The sequence below is a fragment of the Camelus ferus genome, chromosome 2 (assembly GCF_009834535.1).
Source record: "Camelus ferus isolate YT-003-E chromosome 2, BCGSAC_Cfer_1.0, whole genome shotgun sequence".
Classification (NCBI taxonomy): Eukaryota; Metazoa; Chordata; class Mammalia; order Artiodactyla; family Camelidae; genus Camelus; species Camelus ferus.
The window spans coordinates 58880607-58904100 of record NC_045697.1 but is presented as its reverse complement, the minus strand read 5'-3'; the positions used below and the strand labels follow the sequence as shown (position 1 = coordinate 58904100).

At 33.5% G+C, this 23494-nt stretch overlaps 1 protein-coding gene across 11 annotated transcripts in view; it reads left to right on the top strand.

Moving 5' to 3' along the window:
- The first annotated feature begins 253 nt into the window (after positions 1 to 253).
- ADGRL3 (adhesion G protein-coupled receptor L3) overlaps positions 254 to 23494 on the top strand; it is a 560304-nt gene continuing 537063 nt past the window's right edge. For 6 of the 11 annotated variants that reach the window (XM_032459450.1, XM_032459448.1, XM_032459451.1 and 3 more), the window contains exons 1-2: positions 257 to 519; positions 18593 to 18796. In XM_032459450.1, coding sequence (XP_032315341.1) covers positions 447 to 519; positions 18593 to 18796 — 277 coding nt within the window. In that variant the 5' untranslated portion in view covers positions 257 to 446. Of the gene's footprint in view, positions 520 to 18592; positions 18797 to 23494 lie in introns of all 11 variants that reach the window. The other 5 variants (XM_032459461.1, XM_032459445.1, XM_032459468.1 and 2 more) reach the window with 4 other exon arrangements.

The window sequence follows — 23494 nt, the reverse complement described above, 5'->3', positions numbered from 1 at the left end:
TATTAATAAATTATAGAAATTAATTATTATTATATAAAATAATATTGGATAGTCATATTAATTAGTCCAGTATGACTGGATTATTCATTTCAGTCAGTGTGGGGACTGGGGAATAAGCACTGTAGTAATTCATGCATAAATAAATGTCCTTTAGGTTACTTACTCATTTTTGTATTTAATGCGTGTATTCGTTAAAATGAAGAAGAGAGGAGGTATAAAGATGCTCTAGTCAGGAAAGAAACTTTCAAGGTAATAAGAAAACTGCTGTAATTGATAACCCTTTTTTTTTTCTTGTTTATAGGATTCAGATTTGGGATATTGGTGTTTCTGTTTCTGAGGAATATTTCTTTTTGAGTTTTTTTTTTTAATCATCAGTCTTGGAACATAGAAGAAGAATCAGAAAGACATTTATTTCATTTCAAGTCTGGCACACTCTTGAGGCACTCATGCCCAAGTACACAACCATGTGGCCATCACAGCTACTAGTCTGCATGATGCTCTTAGCACCAACTGTTCACGGTAAGAACTTTAATTTGATTTTTGTGTGGTGCTTAATGTTGTCCCAGTTTTTCACACTAGACCCTTTCTTCTAAATCTTTGCTCTATGATTTTGCAGCTTTTGCCTACCATATATTAATAGCAGTAAGTTATATACCTTAAGCTGCAATAAATACGACTTTGATTTCTTAAAGTACCATTTGAAATGTATGTACAATGAAAGGCTTTTTAAAATAAATTTTACATGTTTTATTCTTTGTTTTACCACTTTTAAGGATCTAAATTAATCTAAATTATTAACCTTATCATTTATTATGAATTTTTTCTTTTACATATTTTTGTAGTTAAAAATCACTTTTAAGATAGTATGTGTGCACATTTGAAAGAAAACAGCCCAAAAATCTACATCAAATCAAGTAATCAAGAAATAACTCCTTTGGAAAATTTTATAGAATATATAATTATTCAATAAATAAGCAAGACAAATTATGTGCCACTTAGTATGGTACTCACTGAATCTCTCTAAAAGTTGGCAAATTAAAGTCTATATGTATGTTTCTTTTTCCCAATTAAAAATTTTCTACTAATTATTATTGGTTTTATACTAAGATGAAAATGGCATATTATAATCACTATCTCATATGTCAATGGTAATTAGAGCAAAGAAAAAGGGGCACAGGTGTATTTGCCACTGCTTAGGAGGTCTCAGAATATTATAGTGTATCAAGCAGCTGAAATGAATTTTTAGCCCTGTTAGCTCACTTTTGGTTTTTAATTGACTACAGAAATCTATTGTTGTTTTTCAGTGATGCGATTCTAAATTTGGCTCATATTCATAATTTCAACATGAATTGCATTCTGCTGTCAGTACAAAAAACTGGATAAAATTACTTGCCGCTTTTGACATTTCCCCTAAAGTTGCCCTGATTTTAACACTGTTTATTTCTAACAAATCACTATAAGATAGTGCTTTAAAAAAATTAGTTACATTACCACCTAGTTTTACCAACAATGTAAATTTGTCAAAATTTCCCTTTAATTCTTATACCAGTGCAGCATTTATACATTCATGTACTTGGGCATGTATAATATTTTGTGGTATGGGACAATACAAGATTTCTGTCACTTTAAACAAGTGCTTTCTAATTATCAGTAGTATCTCAAGATGATTCTAATTAGCTTTTTGATGTTATAGAAATGTCTCCCTCAAGGTTATTTTGAGGATTAAGTAAAAAGCATAAGTAAAGAATCTAGCACAGTGCATGACAGATATTAAGTGCTTGAACATGTTAATTTCATTCATTATACTGTCTACCTCTCCAGTTTATTTCTGTTCCAGTAAGTTTTAACAACCAGGAATTAGCTAATCATGAGAGCTATTTCATTTGATGTTGATATTCAGAAAAAATCTCCATGTATATGTACAATGCATGTTTAAAAAGTCAGTTTAAAATACACTATTAAAGCAAGGTAGGTTAAAAAATGGCAGAATCAGGCATTGTAAGAAAGACTCTTGTCAGAGGTGAAATTTCTGGTCTTCAAAAACTGACACCTGCTATGTATTTCAGTGGGCCCCAAACGTGGCTCAGCCTTAGATCATGGGTCTTGAGATCTGTATTAAACACACACACACACACACACACACACACACACACACACACACACACACACACACTCTCCAAGCAACACTGAGAAGTATTTAAAAACTCCTAAGTGGGCACATACAATATTGACCTGGTATACAAAATATTTTTGGCTAAAAACAAAAGTATTTTTTTCCCATTTTACATGAACTACTTTATATTATCTTGACTTTGAACCATAGGAGACTAAACAATATAGAAGCTTCTACTTATAAACTTTGTTTTTATTACTTTGTTGTAAATATTTTAACACTTTGCACTGGAGAAAATGCAACTCAGTTTTGTCTGCTTTCTATGGAAGGCTTTCTCCACTGCCTTTGTGATACCACTTTGGACTTATAAGTAAAGGGCTTCACATGAACGGCTTTTCGGAACCCAGCTTGCTCATAAACAGGAATATGTGTACCTTTGATCAGTGCTGAAATCTAATAGGATAGACATTTTTGGAGTCCCCACTGGTCCTGGTTGAAAGGAATACCATGTAACTTGAAACTTTACAGGACTGAGTCAAAAGGGATGTCTTAGTTATAGAACTACTCTTGTTTCCAGATCATCCCTTGATAGTATCTCCTTGCCCTACTGTTGTTGAGATGCCCAGCTTCATTGGTCCTCCAATCCACAGAGAATTAACTTTCCTGGGTATGGCCTGAGTTGCTGGCCTTTTCTCCAGAGTAAATAATAATGATGACTACTAATTCTACAGCCATAAACTTTGGGTGTATTGGTACAACTAATTCTCACAATATTCTCCTAGTTTTAATATTATTTATTATGATCATCATCATTAACTTTTTATAGTAAAGTTATTGGGGTACCGAGTGGCAAAGGAACTTGACTAAAGTTACACATGAGACCCAGAGAGGCTTGAAAATGAAGAACCTAGCTTATTGAGCTCTAGTCTTAATGCCGCTGATCAATTCCTATCAAGGCCATTTTTCCCTACAGCAAATCCCACCTCAACTCTCCTGGGCATTGGGGAGCAGGTGAGGCAGAAAGCTAAAGCACCTGCCTCTTCTGTGTTCTGGACACAGACAGACTGGCCTTTGAGTCTGACAGACCTGAGATAAAATTTTAGCTCTGCCCTCTACCAGCTCTGTAACACTGTTACTTGGTAAACTAGTTGACACATATTTATCACCCACTATGAGCCAGAAAACTGTGCTAGCTGCTAAAGATATGGTAGTGAATAAAGAATCCTTAATTCTTTCCTCAAGGAGCTTACAGTAACTTAAAAATGTTTAAGCCTACTTTTCATCTGCACAGATGAACACTTACTCCATGCAGTTATTTTAAGAAATGGATGGAATAATACATGTACAGCTTCTAACATAGAGCTTGGCATTTGGTAAATCTTTATATTTTATTTTATCACCCTTACCTACCCTGAAATAGAACTAACATTCTCAGTTTTAGATAAGGAAAAATGCATAATTATCCTTGTTCTTACCCTGAGAATTGAAATGTTCTACTACTTGAACCTAAGCATTTAGGTTTTGCCAGAAATTTCTTAATACTAGTACCAAAAAAAAAAATTATCAAACTGGTATGTAGAAAGGCTTAGTATATAACATCAGTATATAATAGCATGGTATATAATTGTCAGTGATGAAAATATATAATTGTCAGTGGTAGTAGCACATAACTGGTAGCATATAATTAGTCAGTGATCCGTTTTTTTGCATGATTTCTTAAGGGTCAAATTAGAAACTAAGCTAAAGAATTAATTCTGAGTAACATTTATATTAGTTGAATAATCTCCCACATCATCCTAGAAAGTCTGGCCAGAAAACAAAATTAATTTGTACATCCACACTGTGTATATATATATATACACACACAATTTAAAAATTAGGAAATGTCTCTGGTTCTGTGTTTATCTGTCCATATTTTACGTCTCTGTGTACTTCTGTATTTCTCTTTTTCTGTTTTCCATGACTGTGCCCTCTTCCTGTACAGATATAAAACCCTTATCTATAATACGATGACACCTGGCAGAAGTAAAGAGAAGCAGCTAGAGCAGATGGCTAGTTCTTTGCTGTTAACTAATGTAGTGTTGCATGAAGATAAAAGATTTTTTCTTGTTCTATTGATGTGGTTGGGAACAAGGGAAGAAAAGGGAATTGGAGAACAAAAATCCAGTGATAACATGGGAACCTGGGACTCATCCTGATTGTCAGTAAACCGATACTGTGGTTCAATGTAGGATCTGGACTAGGAGATCTGATCCATGGTGGGGTTGGGGGAGTGGATGTCATCCAAGCCACAAAGGATTCAGAGTTGAAAAGATGATTGAGGTGCTCAGATATTTTAACTACATCTCATCTTAATTAAACTGTACGTATAAACTGTGTCACAATTAAAGATAGAAAACAGGATCATTGGAACTTACTGTGGGTAAAGGGGGACAGTATTTTTTATGGTACTTTTGCAGAAAAATACAGGATTTCAAAAAATTCTCCTATAACTACCACATGTGTACTTTTTCCAGCAAGTCTATTTTTTTTTTGTCAGAGTTGCATGTGTGTTCATACATATTCATGAACTTTATAGGCTAAACTGCCTTTTATTATGTTAAGAAGTTAATTATTATAAATAGTTTTTAACAGGGACAAAACAATGATCAAATGCATATATATTTAGTACCATATGTTTTATGTAATTTGTATTTAATTATTCATCTATTTTTACAGTTATAATACTATTTAATGTGTCATTTTTAACCTTTTATAAGATATGAAGCTTGAGAAAGTACAAAATTACAACATAACATCTTATCACATAATTTTTTATGAAGTCATGTTTTATTAATTGTGAAAAAGACAAATTGACTTCTAAGCTCTACTTAACTTTGTTATTTTTAGAAATTAATCATCCTTTAAATGTTTATAATGTTTGCCAGCCCAGGTAATTTGTAATGCTTTCAGTAATATCACTATTTTTATGGTCAAAGATGTTATACAGAAAATCTTTGTCATTGTCATGATATATGAGGTTACTGCGAACACATCTGATGCCATCTGCATTAGCATTTGGTACTAAAATTCAAAATATGTATTTCAAAAGTTAACTTTGTAGTCTCTAATATCACAATATATACTACAAATATGCCTGCTGGTAGCCTTCCTTTGTACGAATGTGTTTAGAAGTCTTCCCTACTCACTTGATAAATAGGTTGGCAATTGGAAAAGAATTTTCTTTTTTGCCTTTGCACTTGCAAAACATGTTATATGTGACTTTTATTTTAGTGATACACTATGAGTAACAAGTGTATACCCTGAGAGTAAAATAGAGTTTTTTTTTTAATTTTGAGATTTTATATACTGTGACTATTTGAGCTATTTAAGATCATTTCTTATTTTTTTATATTTCTCGACCTTGGGCTGGACCATTACTGTAATAGGATAGCTGTTGTATACTTGATGTTGAGTGAATTTTAATATATTTTGATATGTAAGATACAAATATCTAATTATCTATTTTCCTCTTCTTTGCATTGCTATTTACTTTCATTCTCAATGTCAGAATAGTGCTCTTGCATTTATAATTTCATGTAAATAGCCAGAGTACATTTTTCATGTATTTATTTCCTCCATTCTGATTGGGAAATGATTCCTTAAAGAACAGTCAAAAAAGTGAAATGCAACAGGAAAGAGTCTCGTTGATTTGTTGTGTAAATAAGAGACTAAATATTGTATTATGATCTATTTTAATATGACTGCTTAGAATAAGGCCTTGTTGAAAAATAGGGTTAATTAATTCTCTACTTTTTTTCAGGTTTCTAATTGATAAGTTGAAAATAAACTCTTTAAATTTTATTAATAATTGCATTTTATTTAATTTGAATCTGTATTTCCCCTATATTGCCATCATAGCAGATTGAGGGTTTTTTGTTTGTTTGTTGTTAGAATTAGATTCTTTAAATATAGAAAATTGTCTTTTTATCAGAAAAATTATATATAAAGGATTTGATCAAATAAGCTAGGCTAGCTAAGGGATTTGCAAGAGAAATATGCTGGTTGTTCTTGCAAAAGTAATAGATATAGGTCTTTGTACAGAAATAGGCTCTCATAGTGACATTTGGTAAGTTTTCTGTGTTTATTTCATCTACACATACTAGAGTTTGTAGTGATCTGAATGTCCTGGAATCAAGGTTGTAGGTTACTGATAAAGTACAAGAACATAGTCTCATACATTTCTTCGTCATTAGCAGTGTCACCTACTTTATTGTCAAATATTTCTCCTCATACAAATTTAAGTCAGAAAGCAAAAATCCTATAATTCTATGACCCAGTGGTATAATTAATATTAATGTTTGTTAGATTTTTCTCACAGTTGTGTGTGCACATATTTTTAATTGTAATAACGTTAGAAATAAAATTTATATCTTTCATTTTGATTTAACATTAAAATAAAGACATTTCTAGCCTCTCATCAAAAAAATGATGCTAACATGTTATATGAATGAACCATTATTAGTGTAACCATTTGTTGATGGCTCAGCATTGAAGGTCATTGATACATTACCATTACAAATAGCACTATAAGAGAACATGGCTGTATATAAAATTTAAATGCATCTCTATATCCCTAGAAGAAAATCTCTTGAGATCTGGAAAGTAAAAGAATGATTTATATTTAGATTAATTAATAACTTTCTAAAATGAATCATAATAAATGATCAATACAACCTTGTTTATTATCACTACAATTTGTTTAAAAAAAGGTTCCATGAGTTTTGGCTACTATAATGATGAACAAAACATAAATAATAATAAATATTCAAATATTAAGATATAACTATTGCTTGTAGGGGTATAATGATGTATTCAGAAAATTCAAGAAATAGTAACTTTCTCAGTGTTAATGAGAGCACTGAGTTCAAGTATATGATTCACACGTGCACATATGATTCTAGTCAGCAATGAAATACATGAGTTACTTAGGAAATGTCATAACAGGAAATATATGGAACTTATGAGAAGAAAACTCTGAAACTAAATGGGAGTTATTAAAGAAGACATGCAATATACCATGTTCCTGGATGAAAAGACTAGGAATAGCAGAATTATAAGTTATTTCCAAGTTAATTTATATACACACACACACACACACATATACATATGTATACACAAATATTCACACAATTGCATTCAGAGTACTGATATGAGCTTTTCTATGTAAAAATTCAACAAAATTATTATAAAATATATGTTGAATATTAAGAGAAAATTTAATAAAAATGAAGTAATAATCATAATTTGAACATAAATTATGTATTATAAAAATACAGTAAGTAAGATAAAATATTAAAATTAGGCAGGTTGATCAATTATAAAAATGAAATCCCTGAAGCATCACTGTACTGTATATATTTGTGTGGTAATTTGATAGGAATGACTCTCCTCAGAAAATCAAATGTCTGACAGGAAGTAGCCGAATAGGGAACAAACCAATTATTGTGTGTGTGTGTGTGTATATGTTTCAAATTATATAATATGAAACTTCTGGAGAGAGAGTTCTTTGAGTTACTTCCTTTAATTTCCATTTTTGAACAATGTATTAGATAGAATAAACTTAGGGCCATAGTCACAATAGATACTAAAATTAATAATGACTTCTAGGGAATATTATCTTGTTTACTAAACATTCCAAGGCAAGTAGACAGTTAGACAGTGTGTGTATGGTTGGACAGTGTGTGTATGGGAGGGTTGGTAGGGGAGGCCATTCTCATGCCCTCACATTTATTCCAAGACCCAGTCTAATGGCACAAGGGTTCTAAAATCTTCCAGAGGGTCGTTGCCATTCATCTCCTCAGGAAGGAAGAAAAAGCATTGAGAAGACTCTAATGGGGAGTTTTTATGGCTATAGTAGTGCACATTACTTTTGCTTCCGTTTCCATTAATTAAAACTCAACCTCATTGCCACACCTATAAATGAGTCTGAAAAGTATAGTCCTCTTGTGATTAAGGAAGAAGAAAATATTTATGAAAGAAACCATGTAGTTCAAAAAAAAAAAAAAAAAGGCAGGATCTGATGCACCAATATCTTTTTTAATGTGTAAATGGAGATTAAAAAATACCTTTATTGAGGTTCATTTAACATAAAGCTCATCCATTTAAAGTGTTTAGTTCAGTGGACATTAGTGTATGTATAGTCTTACACCCATCACTGAAATCAATTTTAGAGTGTTATCAGTCCTCTAAAAAGAAACCCTATACCCATTAGAAGTCACACCCAGTTTCCTTTCTCTGAAGTGCCTGGCAGCCACTAATCTATGTCTCTATGGATTTGCCTATTGTGGACATTTTGTATAAATGGAATCATACAATTTTTGATCTTTTGTAACTAGCTTCTATCATTTAACATAATATTTTAAAAATTGATGTATATCATAGTATGTATCAGTAGCTAATTCTTTTTTGTTTTCAAATTATATTCTATTGTATGAATATACTATGTTATATATATCAGTTGATGGAACTTGGGATTATTCCTACTTTTTGGCCATTTTGCATAAAGCTAATATGAATATTCATGTACAAGTTTTTGTGTGGAAATGTTTCACTTTTCTTGGATACATACTTGAAATTACCGAGTCACATGATAGCTATGTTTAGCATTTTAAGGGACTGCTAAGTTATTTTCCAGCATGGTTACATGGTTATACATTCCAAACAGTAATATGAGGGTTCTCACATCCTCACCCACGCTTGTTACTGTCTTTTTTCTTTTAGCCATCCTAGTCAAGATGAAATAGTATCTCATTGTGGTTTTGAGTTGCATTTCTCTAATGCATAATGTTGGCTTTCTTTTCATGTACTCATTTGTATATCTTACTTGAAGGTGTATTATTCAGTCATTTCTCAATTTTTAAGCTTTTTGTTGTTGATTTCTAAGCATTCTTTATAGACATGCCTTTTTTAAAAAGACCACAGGATACCATTGTTAAAATACATTTAGATTTAAGAATCCTTTAGACCGCATTTTCTAAGAGAGGCTTTTTGCTTGGATTTACCCACTTAAACTTCATCTATTTTGAATTCACTTCAAAATTATTTATCATTTGTCTAGCCTCACTTCACTTCCTCTTTTGTTTATTTGATTTTAAAAATAAGTCATTAATTCACGTTTTTATTATGATGGCAAAAACTAGTAATTGGCCGTTTTTGAAACTTTATTCTGGTGTGTGAACCATACAGTGGTGACATAACAAAATAGCAAGGTTATTCATTGGGTTCTTCTAGTTAGTTTCTAACTACTCCTCCTTAAGAAAATGATAAAGGACTTTAAGCTTTATCATGGTGGCCAGAAATAGAAATGTCTCTATTTTTGCTGTAGTTTGTATTCTTGGACTTCCAGTGTCTGGAAATCCCTTTTTGACATTTTTGTATCTTTGCTCAAATTTTAAGTATTGAGCTATTTATTTCCATAGACTTTCTCTGTTATGTCCTACAAACAACTCAGTGCCTCTTTTGAGTCATCTCAAGAAATTTATGCAATTTACGTCTCTATCAAATTTATATATTTTATATTAGTGTCCTCTGTACTCACTCATATCACATTTTTACACAAACAAACAGAAAAAGATAAGAATCGAAAGAGAACCTGAGGTTTTATATGGGAAGGATCCTAGTAAATTTGTACTTCAGCCCATTGGACTCATCTGAAGTATTACTATTTCAGAAGAAAAGATTAAGAGAAAACTAAATAAAGATAATGAGTGATTTTGTAAATATTAATATTGAACAGCTCCTGCAGTTTTAAAGAACCCTGAATAAAGGAGGATGTCACATATTTAGAAAGAAATACTGTACACGAAGCCCAGAAACTGAAGTTTACAACATTGTCTAATCTAAACTGATTTAGAATCCTAATTTGCATGGTTCTGTTGAACAAAGTAGAAAGATTTCAAGCGTTAGAGTCTAATTCCAATTCTGTTACTTCTAAGAAACATGACCTTAACCAATTTGAATCACAGTTTCCTTATTTGTTAAAGGAGTAATTAGGCCTACTTTGTTATAGCATGAGGATTAAGTAAAACAATGTATAGAAAGGCCCGAACACAAAGCCTCACACGTTTAATCTTGGGAAAATGTGGTCATTAAAACATACCTTCAGGAATTAGAACCAAAACCCAAATGACCTGGATAGCAAGCAAAATTTAAAATACATCACCATCTTGGGGTCACTTATTTTCCATAGTGTTTTTCAAAGACTGCATTGTATAGTCTTAATCCCCAAATGTGACAGTTTCTCTAATTATGAGCCTACACATTTGTACACACATTCCATCATTATATTCAGGACTCACCCACTGGACTGTAACTAAGTCTTTAATGAGTTACTAATGAACATCTTAGGCTTAGATCAGCAAAAAAAAAAAAAAAAAAAAAGAAAGTTAGAGTGTTGAAAAGCTATTCACAGTTAAGCCTGTTGCTTTTAATTAGACTATAAGCCTAATAAAATTTCCTGTCTTCACTATTCTTCCCAGGTTTGACAAAACAATAATGAGTGACAGATGTATCCTCACTTTGATATTATCAGTTTAATGTGAAGTTAAAAGGGATAAATACATTGAGCTAAATTAGAGAAACTATTGTTTGGTTAAATACTAAGATATAATATGCAAAATCAAAATAGTGTGTTTTACAGTGATTCATTTTTTTTTCTTGGACTCAGATGACTTCAAAACAGATTTTGTTGTTGCATTAGAAAATAACAGATGACATGAAGAAAAAAAAAAGATCCAGATATGACTTAGATCATGTAGATTAAAAAAAAAAAAAAACAAACCTCTATGTTTATAAAAGAACAGTCAGCTTTCACACATTGCTGCTTCTCTCCAAGCTGTTAGAGATACCACGAAAGTAGTCATCATAGACACTACCTGAATTAGATCAAGACTATTCGTTTCTGTGCCTCTTGTTAAAAATCAACAATGGTGGTGACTATTTAGCAATGATCCTTTTTTTTATTATTATTATTCCTTTTGATAGTGAGGTTGGTGAAACCATGCAAGCCTTAAGGGCACATGATTTAATAATGAAGACAGATAATACATAAAATTCAAAGCAACAGGCTGGTATGATGCTCTCCCTCCAGGGAACACAACAGTTTTGCTTAAAAGGAAGCCTTTTATATTGGTCACAATGGCTCAGGACAGTTGGAAGAGCTGTGATAGCCCAGATGTTTAATGGGCTACAGGCTGTTGCTAGGAGGCAAACTTGATGTCGTGCCTCTGCACACAGATTAAAAACCACTATGTTGATTTTTAAAAGTAGATGTCTGATAATAATCACGCTCGATGTATATACTGTCGATATATGTAATCAATCAGTTTGATACGTGAGCCCGTCAACATCTCTGCTTCCTTGTGAGCCAGCATTTAGGCATTCATTTTGTATGTGTTGAGGAGGGGATGAAGAGGTAAAAATCTCTTACTACCAGAAAAAAAATACATAAAAGTTTCCATTCCTCTCAACTATCTTCAGAAATGCTGGTTATGATTAACTTAGTATGGGGAGAAAGAACTCACTCACAAGACAGATCTCTGTCAAAATATGTATGGTTTTTGCCACTCCCACACACACATTAAATATAATTGACAGTGTCATTAGGGAAAAGTGCCCTATTACTATAGTTATAAAGGTTTTTAAAGAAATTATTTACTTACAGCATTCTGAAAGCACATTTTCTAGATCATTAAAATTTTAATATCCTTTAAGAGGGGATTAGAGGAAGGGAAATTAAAAGTCAGTATTCTCCAAAGAACAAATTCCAGGGTTTTAGTTTTGTTATCATTAATTTAAATCTATTTGAATTATATTTACAAAGAGGCAGGTGTTTTTAGTTGGAAAAGCTGTTAGTTATCACTTTTCTGATGAATGATATATACTATGCCTTTTATTTAAATTTAATGAAAATAATATCTTTTTGTTGGAAACTGATTTTTTTTCATAAATTTATGTCACTAGCAGAAATTTTACTCTCTGCTTACTCATTTTAACAAATATTTGAGGTGTTTATATCACAATATTACAATCTAGACAACCATTACAATGAATCAGCCACACTCTTATTCTATTTTTTGGACATGGAAGATGCCACACTTGGAAGCTAATTAAAAATAATCTTTTAATGTTGTTTCTTTTATTATTGAACATTAGGAGTTAAATTTCCCTTTAGCTTTATTCATAACAAGTGTTTGGTTCTTCCACTATTCTCAGAATGTCTTTTACAGCTTTTATAACTTGACTGTTCAGTTTTCTGGTGAAAGTTTAGCATAATGTTTTATTTTACTGTAACAAGTTGTGTTGTAGAGAAGAACAAGGAACCCAGTTTGAAGGTAAAATTGCTTATCTTCATAGGGCATACCTACTCTGCATAGAGCAGTTCAGTCTAGAAAGTCTATTGGGTTAAATTGAATAGTATCCATATATGCATGAAGTTGCTTCATCATACACAGGTGGACAACACATCACTATTGAGCCATTTTCTTACAAAACCCAGAGGTGAAACAGACTTTTCTCTGTGTTTGAACATCCATGGTGTAATTTCTGCCTGGTGGCGTCCTTAGTCAGGTGCTTGAATGGGAACTTTTATGATGATTGTTAGTGATGACTACCCAGCCTATAACGGAATTATGCAGCTGTCACATGCACTTTGGGGAGAAATCAGGAAAGAAGTAATTTATTTATATGAAGTAATTTATTTATATTTAGTAATATTAATATTAAGTAATTTATTTATATTTAAAATGAAGGTGCTGGGAGAAAGGTAGAGACTTTCAGGTATGTGTAAGGAAGCAGGATTGGAAAATGAGCCTTTACTTATAAGAAAAGAAATGAAAGTGGTCGTCTCTGTCCTCTCCACCTCTTTTCCCTTTTGTTCTCTCCCTCTGCTTCCCCCCTAAGATGGATGGATGGATGGATGATAGATAGATAGATAGATAGATAGATAGATAGATAGATAGATAGAGATGTTGATATACATATAGCCAGATGGATCTGTATATGTCACTCAGATTGGATTAGACATTTTGTATTAATCAACCATTTGTTGTTATAAGTTTTTCCATATAGTTTCTAGCATTTATGTAGCACTTCACAGCTGAACACTTTTGCGCACAATCGCTCAGTATGTACTCATGACAATCCCATGAATCACAGGTAGTAGTCTCAGTAATTTTAAGATAAAAAGAATAAACTTGGAACCATCAATCTAATGATGCAGTGACATTTCAAATAGATTAGAAGAGAAGCTCAAATCAAAATATCCTTAACCAGCTCAAGGAGGCTTCTTTGAAAGGCATTTTAATCATCTACTGAACATTGGCCTTATTTTATAGACCAGTTATTTAAATTAGAAATAAACCAAGGAAAACAGCATCAAGAAGAATGAGCTAGAAACAAAAGAAGAAAACAAAAGAAGTAACACTGATAAAATTTATTTAAGGACGAAGGCAATATTGTGTTTGCTTAAATCTTGGAAATAAAAAAGAAACCAAGACTTTAAGTATTTAGAAGATTTAATTTAAAAGTAGATTTAAAATTTTAGATTTAAGTACAGAATAGAGGGGAAGTAGTGTGAAACTTGTTGCTGATTATATACATTGTGAGCAGTTTAGAAAAAAATATGGGAATAATGATACTGAGAGTATCATTTGGAAGCCTGAGCTGTAAGGGAAAGAATTTCCTATTAAGAAGGATAATTTGAACAAAGGATTAGGCAGTTATGTATAGAGAACAAGTTTTGTATTCAAGAGATAATAGTGAAAGGCAGAATTTAATATGTAGGTTAGGGTCATAGCTGTAATTACACTACATTTAAAACTCTGTAAGGCTCATAATTAGCTAATTATTTTAAAAGCTATGGTAAAATATTACCCCAGTACACGAAAACAAATGATTTGTGAATATGAAAGTTAAACCACTTGTAACTCTGGCAGATGATGCTCCGATGATGTCTTGTTGTAAGCATTTCTCTCTCCTTACAAATATTTTAGTACTGCATCCCATTGTGGGGTCTAGATTCCAGGCTCATGATTATGATCAATAGATGTTTGGAGGAAGAAGCTGAGTAACTGACTGAATTATATAGCTGCTCATCTAAGGTGAACAAGAAATTAGTAGCAGTGGAAATTGTTTGAAAAAAATGCTTACTTAGTATCTTTTAAATTATTTATAAATCAGTTTTGATCTTTGAAAGCACATATCATTGAAATCTGATATATTTGATATTTATTTCAATTATAAGCTCCACAGGTAAGATGAAAACTCCAGTCCTACCATCACAAATACTTTACCTCTAAGGAATAATGTTCCTATTCTTCCTTTTCTTACATCTTGCCTCATATTTACCCACAACCAATATTCAGAAACTTGGATGCTCTGATGGCCTTTGATGTTTGTAGTCCACACATAAACGTAGGGGAAATATTTTGACTGTTTTAGTAGGTTGTGAAATATTAATTTTTATATTTCATGCTTGCCCACTAGGAAAGCAGAATCAAAGTGTTTAAATAGTAAAAACATCTGAATATGAAGTAAGTATATGGACAACTTAAGTATGGCAACAACTCACATTGCTTATGATGAATATTTAATATCATTTATGATTAAAGCAGTTCAGAATTTTAAAAAATAGTGAGTCCCTCTTTTTTTTTAAACGCAATTTTTAAAGAAGTTAAGAATGAAGTGTTTCTTCCTTTGAAGAAGGTCTGAAAGAAAGAAGAACAAGATGTATTAGCCTTATCATTGTTTCCTGCCCTAGAACTGAGATTCTTTCAGACATCTTAAAATTATATACAAAAAGTTTGAAAATGTGGTCTCAAAAGGAGATGGGTGTGGAGTATAAGGGGGCTGTCTTCCACCTACAGTTCATGTCACAACATTGTGGAGTACTTTTCATAGTTAATTTGAAAGAAACCTTTCCCTTTATGAATCTGGAGAAGAAAAGAGACATTTTTGATGTGAAGCCTTCAAATATCTGTGAAGCCCAGTGTTTTCTAGGAGTAGCTTATTGTGTTTTGCAAATAGCCCATTTTTTATAGAATTTAGACAAGTGAGAGGAGAATGCAAGAGTATAGATATTACACTTTTCTCAACATGGAGAAGAACTTGTTGCTTCAAATGGAATTGGGTGCCCTAAGAGCAGAGTGAGTTTGTGATCACTGTCTCTTCGTGTGAAATTGGGAGATTTTTAGCAGGAAAGCTCGAAGGGTTATTATCTATCGTGTGAGTTGAATGATTCTTTCCAGACTTGGGATTCCATGCTTCTAATGGAATACTAGAATTATAACTGTAATGTTTATCTTGAAGTTTATTTTTTAAATAGCTTCAGGAAGACAAATTAGATTTATATTTATAACTCAAATAAATATTCCCCCAGAAGTTACACAATACATTTAGTATAACATATACAATAATTTTAAAAACAAAAATGAAGATTTAGGCTCTGTTCTCACAGCCCTTCTCCACATGGGTAGTGTAACAGCTCCTCCACTTTCCCTTCCACTGATCGGTGACTCTGGATTCCATTTATCAAGATGTCAATTTGAAGGAGAGTCTGATCTATAGACACATAAGGTACTCCAGCTTCATGGAACACCTTGGAGTCTAATATCCTTCAATTTAAGAGTCAAAGTCTATGTAACTTCCTGGTATTTTTGTATTTCTCTGTCTCACTACATAAAATTATTTTATTCTCTGATCCAAACCCACTCTTTCTAGGTCACTAGACCTTGCTTTCTAGTTGTAATTTGAACATTAATTTTTTTTTTGTTTAAGCTGTGATTCTTTCATTTAATACAGACAGTATTATATTTTTCAGCTGATGGTGATTCCACTCGATATGCATTTTAAATCAGTTGTCACTCTCTGCCTAATCTAGAAATTGACCTTTCCCGAAATTGATCTCTTTCAGTAGAAATCATTATCCCTGTGCTTTCCCCCTATCCTGTCCTATTCTTTTTTTTCCCAGGAGCTGTATTCAGTATCCTAAATAGATGGTTGATTGTCCCCAAACTAAACTCCTTACCCTGCTTTACAAAGCTCAGGATCTGGCTGTTGCTTACTCCTCTGATCTCATTCCAGATCATTCATCTCCCAGCCCACTGTCCACAGCTTCATTGGCCATTGTGCTATTTCTTGAACAGACCATGGTAGTTCCAGCCTGAGGTCTTTGCAGCAGACTGAAATGTTCTTTACTCCTGGTTTTTGTATGCCTGGCAACTTCCAATATCATTGAGATCTCATTTTAACTTTTACTGCCATAGATAAGTCTTCCATAAAGTCCTAAACAGAATAGCATTTAATATTACCCTGTTTAAACTTTGTTTACTGCGATTTGTCTGTGTCTCCCCCCACCACCATCCCATTGTCATCTGGATGTGGTTCTACTTTTTATTGGTCTCTTCCCCCCTCTTCTCTCTAACCCCTCTGCTCCCGTCTCCCCAGTACCATTTGTCTCTTGCTCTTTCTTGGGCTCTGTACAGCTCAGCTTGTATACACTGTGTACACACAAACAGCCAAGCAAAAACCCAATGGCAAACACTTTAAAAAAAAAAACTTTCTGTAGATTACATATCTATATGGAGTTTAAAAATGTCTATGAATTTGCATATTTTCTGTCTCCCACACAAGAATGGGTGATTCGTTAATGAATATAGTCTGTTTTGTTCACCAAAATCTCTAGCACCTAGAAAAGGACCTGATACATAATGGGAACTCAAAACATGTTTGTTGAATGAATGAACAAATAAATGCATGCTCCATCACTTCAGATGTCCTTATATGTTAATTTGGCTGAGTATGAGATTCAACATTATCATAACTGAAGCTTGCAAGATAAATAACAGCTTTATAATCTTTTCCTAATTTCCTTCCATAGAGTAGTTATAAAGATAGTAGGGAAAACATACCTGTACATAAGTCATATAAAAATAATAAAAAAAATTAGTCACATTGTCATTTTGGGTAACAAGGAGAGGGATATTTTAGAACTCAAAAGATCAAAAAAGATGCCACTAGTGGCAATTACTTAGAGATTTATTTTCACAAATTTTTTGGTCTTAAACCTTATTTTCTTCTTTGACACCCTTTTCGTTCACAAGAACTATCAAAATAGCATTCAGATTACCTTTTGCCTATATATTTTAGTATACATACATTATACTGAGTTTAAATAAAGATGTTTTTTCAGGGTGATGCCTTAAAGTTACATTCTAAATCTTTTCATCATAGATGGATTGTTTGACAAATTTCTTAATATCAGTTTGTTTCCTATAAGAGCTATATCATTTGTTGTGATTTGGAAGAGAACATGTTTTTCATTCTTAATTTGTGGAAATTTTATATATCAAGAGATTGTAGTGCTACTGTATAAACTTCCAGTATTAGAAAGACGATCATAAAATCCTCTTGCATGTTCACGTTTCTTATTTTCTCTCCTGCCTATGGAATGGTACCTATGCAGCATTATTATGCATGTTGTAGGATGTTAAATATAATTGTGTAAAGCAAAGTCTTTTCCCTTGTAAAGTCTGTTCCCTTCTGTTAGCAGGAACATTTTCAGTATCATTTCTATTTATTACACTAGTTGCAATTAGTGTAGAGAAATGTGTATCTATGTACCAATTCATCAGAAAAAAAAATCCTGTACTTAAATAGCTCTGTTTTTCATAGCATATAATGTATAACTGTTTTGTGAATATTAAAAAAGTCATGTGTGTACAATTTTATTTTTTTCATTATTGTCTTGGTCTTCCATATTTATTCATTTATGTACTATGTACCATTTGTCAGTAAAATCACTGTGTATATAAATGGCAAAAATGTATGTATATCTTTTTCACTTTAATGTCCATCACAGACTTAATACAGAATCTATCCTAAAATGTGAAATGACCTGAAACATATAAATAAACATAAAACAATCCATGTAAGTGTAATAATACAAGAACAAACAAAACTAATAAAAAAAAACACCTCTCTGAAACTTTCTTCACCCATTACTTTATCAAGCTTTTTGTGTGTAAATATTTAGTTCAGTAACCAATGTTTTATTGACACGGATATTAGTGCCCATAAATTACAACAGAATACTGTAAATCTATTTAAAATATCAATAATATTTCTATTTTTTCAGGTAGTTTTCTCTGCTTTCAATAACTATGTTTAGTTTCCTAATCGTTGTTAGGAATTAGGATGAGGTTTTTGGCTTACTGAAGACAGTGTTTAACTAGGATGGAGTTACACAGTCAGCATCACAGTAGGGACCAGGAGCTGTGACCTCCTCAGCTCCAGGGTTGTGTGAGTGGGGCCAGGGGTGGCTGGAGTCCCGGGCCTACGGCCTGCATCAGAGAGCAGCCTTGGGAAGAGCCTCTAGCAGGGCTCCAGTGAGGCCGGCCTGAGCTGAGCGGAGTCTGATGGTGCGCCCTGCGGTCCCCGCAGGTGGCAAGCACAGTGAGCGACGTCCAGCCCTCGCTGTTCCACTGCGACACGCGGAGCGCAGCCCAGGAGGCGCTCTACCTCCCAGACATCTCCTTCAGCAGCCAGCTGCGGAGCGCGCCACTGCTCATCGCGGACCAGGGCCCCGTGGAGCTACCAGAGGAGTTCGTGGTCCAGGTGCCCAAGGAGCCCAGATCTCAGCCCAAGGTGCGGCCGGCGGTGGGGGAAGAGGGCTGGGGGTGGCTGGGCAGGGACTCCTGGGAGGCTCAGCCCCAGGCAGTAGCCCAAATTTGTCTTCCTTTGTCTCTAGCCTCTGCGTCCGCTCGCTGTGGCTGATGTTTGCACTTAGTGATATCCTGGCCTGTTTAACAATGCATGCTTGTTCTGCATTAGAGCCTCATCACTATTTCAAAATGTTTGACTTTCAATTTCTGATTGGGTTTGAAATATCTTTGCATTATCATAGGAAGTTTAAAATTACTTTTAGTGACACTGACAACTGTTGTAAAATTTGAATGGTTGTAAAAGACACAGTTTACCATTTCTGATCATCTATCTGCTTGTTTGGAAAAAAAAAATCGCATTAATGGATACTACCAAGATTTTTGAGAAGATTATGATGAAAACATTGGTTAGGAATAGTATATAGTCATTTAAAGCATGAAACCTGATAGAAAAGTGTTAGTTACAGAAGCAACCTAATTTTCTTATGAAGATGTTGAAAAGTGCCTTATTTATATTATTTATAATATTGTCTCTGTAGCTGGCAAGTACAGTGAGTGACATCCAGCCCTTGAAGCTCCAGTGAGGAGCATTATGTCATATTTGCACAAAACTCAGTGATTTTTTTTCCTTAATACTTTAAAAATATGTATGTGTGTGTGTATATATATATATATATATATATGTATATATATATATATATTCATCTTTACTAATATTTAGGCAGTTTCTCACCAAATTCCATATAGACATTTATCCCTCTAATTTCCCATGGGGATTGTGTGTGTGTGTGTGTGTGTGTGTGTATATATATATATACACACACACACACACGTATACATACATATACACACACATATATACTATATAATATATTATTTAGATATTTAATATACAAACTATTTATATTATATATTTATTAAGTATTTATGTATTATTTATATAAATATTGTTTTATAATTTTCTTTGTGTGCCACAACTCGAAAAATGCTGGGAAGCACTTGGCAGGTGGAACCATAAATATCAAGCCTTGTCCCAAAACACAGTCACCTCTCCTACCCCATAATTTCTTCAAGGGGATGTACATATGAGAAATACTGGCAAAGGAACATGAAATGCCACTATATTAGCTGAAGTTACCTTCTAAACCCCATTCCAGAACTCTCTGGTAAAATAAGTTGGAATACTGTTTTAGCTCAGGGACTAAGAGTGATGCATCATAAATCAACTTGAGATTTAAGAGACCTGTGAGTGTAAACCTAACTCTTCAGTTACTGTCACCACATGGAAAGAGTAAGTGTGGGGATGACTGTGGCACTCATAGAGGCGCTGTCCACTCAGGAACACTGTTCAGTCAATGGCCTAGAATGTTTCAATTCAAATAAGCATTTCTTCCTTGGTGGTGGTGACTTGGGGGCAATGGTGGTGGGTAATTGCATTTATTTCTACAGAAGCATGAAAAATTGACTCTTAAGTGTTTGGAAAAATCAGGGGAAGTGTAGAGTAAACATTATTTAAGAACTTGATTTTTTTTTTCTTTTTTCTTTTGTTTTGCATTACCATTTCAAACCTGAAATTCTCTAAATTGGGTGCACTTATGTTTTTACCAAAATAGACTTCAGAAATCACAAAGTTTTCATCAGGATGTTGACTTTTGAATGATATTGTAAAGTAGTAATATGAAATTATTATTTAATTTACACAAATGCATATATGTTCATCACAGTTTCTAGTACTACTGAGGAAATGAAATCCAGAAATAAAGTTTAATTTTTGAGTAGATGCTGTAAATGTTTAAATCAGCAGCTAACATAAACACACACACACACACATACACACACAAACACCTGCTGGCCATTCTGTCTTGTGAGAAAAATTCAGAATAGCAGTAATTAGAATAGTTTTTCAGTATGGTACTTTTACTAAGATGTTGGCTGAATTTATACATCCCCTAACTTTTATAGCTTAATAAGATTTTTCTATATATCTAACCTTTACTTTTTGCCATGTATGTGGCAGGTGATTAAGTTATGTTTTTCTGTCAATTTACACATAGGAAAATTGCATAATATTCTGTTTTGGACAAAAAAGTAAGTGAAGGTACAGTCAACCCTTATGTGATCTCGTGAATGAAGACTGAAGTAAATGTCATTCAGTTTAAAAGGAGCCTGCAGAATCATGTTAATCTGTTATGATGAGGCAATGCTTTTCGAAAGTTGCTGTTGTGCAAAAGTAATTTTATCAGTGAGATACAGAGCAACTGAAGGTCATCTTCGAATGCTCCCTATAGAAAGAATAAAGAAGAAGAAGTAAATATTACAGGGGCATAATCTTTTTTGATACAGGAGATAGTACATACAGCTAGAGTGCTTGGACAGGTATTAAAAATGAAATTAAAATGAGATACCACATTACTTTGAGCTCTTCAGATTGAAAAGACATGGAAGAATTCAAACTAGAAATTATCAGTGAATTCCAGTTCCCTCCCTGCTTCCCTCCTCCACCTTTCTCAAAACAAAAACAAGAGTCTGTTATAAAAACAGTATACTTTGAGACATAGGAAACTCAGAAAAAATAAAAATAATAAAGATTAATATTAATGCAATATTTGATTGAAAAATAAAGTTGATATTACTTTTTTAAAAAGTTAACCTCTATTTGTTCTATAGATAGGCAAACAAGCAAATAGAAACCCAAGAAAAACAGCCTTAACCATATAACAAAAAGCCTTTTATTGGTTTGAAATTAAACTTTGGCCTTTTTTTTCCTCTTTACATTCATTTGACTCCAGATAGCTAATAGCAGTTCTTGAGAGTTAACGAGTGTTTGGATTCACAGGAATTAGGACTTCACAGTAGAGCAGCAAAGCATAAAGAATTAAAAAAACATTGTTCTCAGAAGACATGTTTCTCTTTAGCATATTAAGGCAGAAGGAAGTCTGAGGGCAGATTGCACAGCTAATGACTAGATATCAAGACTTTTCCTTGAAGCTAGAGGAATGTTAATGTGTTTTTAATCAGCATTTTCCTTGCTTTAATTGTGATTTTCAGGCAGATGCGTAAAAAGTTCATTGAGATGATCTACAAATAACCCTCCTGCAAGCCACATGTACCATGTGCAGAGTTCATACAGCTAAAGCATTTCAGTCCTGACCAGTCATAAAGACTCTACCTGGTGCTCATTTTTAAACTTTCCTTTTGCCAGAGCCAACATGCTTTTAGTGGGGCTTGTGTATTCTCTTAATCCTCTTAGTGAATCACAGCCAACCTGCCATCACTTTTTTTTCCCATTTTCTCCCATTCTTCGGTTTTTATGTTTATAGATGAGAATGCTTTTATGATAATTAAAGCAAGGAGAAAACTCCATTTAATTTTTTATTGCTTTAAACAAAAATCAGCCTTTAAAATTAGTCTGAATTATTAAAAATGGATGGCTCCTTCATTCATTCTTGCCCTCACGTATTTTTTCAACATTTAGTTCAGTACAGATGCATGCCGGGTACTGCACTGAGTGGCAGGAAGGCAAAGATGGAAAACTCATAAACTTTGATCTCTCAGTGGGTATTGGGGCACAAAAATGGGACAGTGTGGTAAATGTTTGCTAGAGGGTATCTTCCCTCTGCACCCAAAAGGCAGGAACCTTGTTTGTAAAATGGTAATTAACGTAAGCCTTTGTGTGTGTGCAGGGTCGCATGTGTGTTTGCTTGAGTGGGAGTGCCAACTGCAGGAGCATGTTTTAAGCATCTATAATTCTTATGGAAATCTAAGAATTCTTGAGTACTGGACCTTGGTAATCAATAAATACCAGAATTTTCTTTTCTTTCCCATGGGCCTGGTTCTTTGGTTCGCCTCTGACTTTCCAGCGGCTTTCTTTGCTCATTAACATTGTTAAGTGACAACCCACATTGTACATCACTGCTTTTAGCCACAGCACTCACCACCAACTGGCACTTGTCTTGCCTTTTAGTTTGAATTTCCAAAAAGAGAATTTATTCCCCATCAGATTAGGTGAATATCCCTGATTTAATTATTCATGTTATTGGCTGTCTCATGATGTAGACCCATGTAGAAGCAATTGTGTAGCAAAGAGGCAGTACTGGGAATACCTATTACAAAGATGAGTATAATGTACTACGGAGCATGTAGAGGGAATATCCACCCAGTCTTAGACGAACAGAGAAGATGCTCCTGAAGAAAAGAGGCATTTAATCTGGGACCTGACAGAGAAGTAGTAGTAAGCCAAGGGCAGAGGTAGAAGAAGAAAGACACTACTATAGATGGAGGAAACAGTAACACAAAGGCATAGTTCAGTATGATTGGAACCATACGTGTCCAGAGGGTAATTTCTAGATTTTAGTCCAGAAATGATCTGGATCTGATCAGGATAGCATATTACATTATGAGGAGTTTGGAATTTTCCTGATGACAGTGAGGAAACTATTAATCTTAGAGGAATTAAGGGTGGCACCTGGCACCTGCATTTGAAGAATGAACCAGAGGCTTCAGGACTGGAAATGGAAGGTTATTCTATCAATTCAGATAAGAAATGATGGTGGGCCTAACTCTAGGAGTGAATGACATTAGTGATAATTAGGACCGGCTGATGTAGAGAAAGATTCATTGGATAGGTGAGTAAGAAGAGGGAAAATCCAAAGAGGACTACCAGATTTCTTGCCTGAAAGAT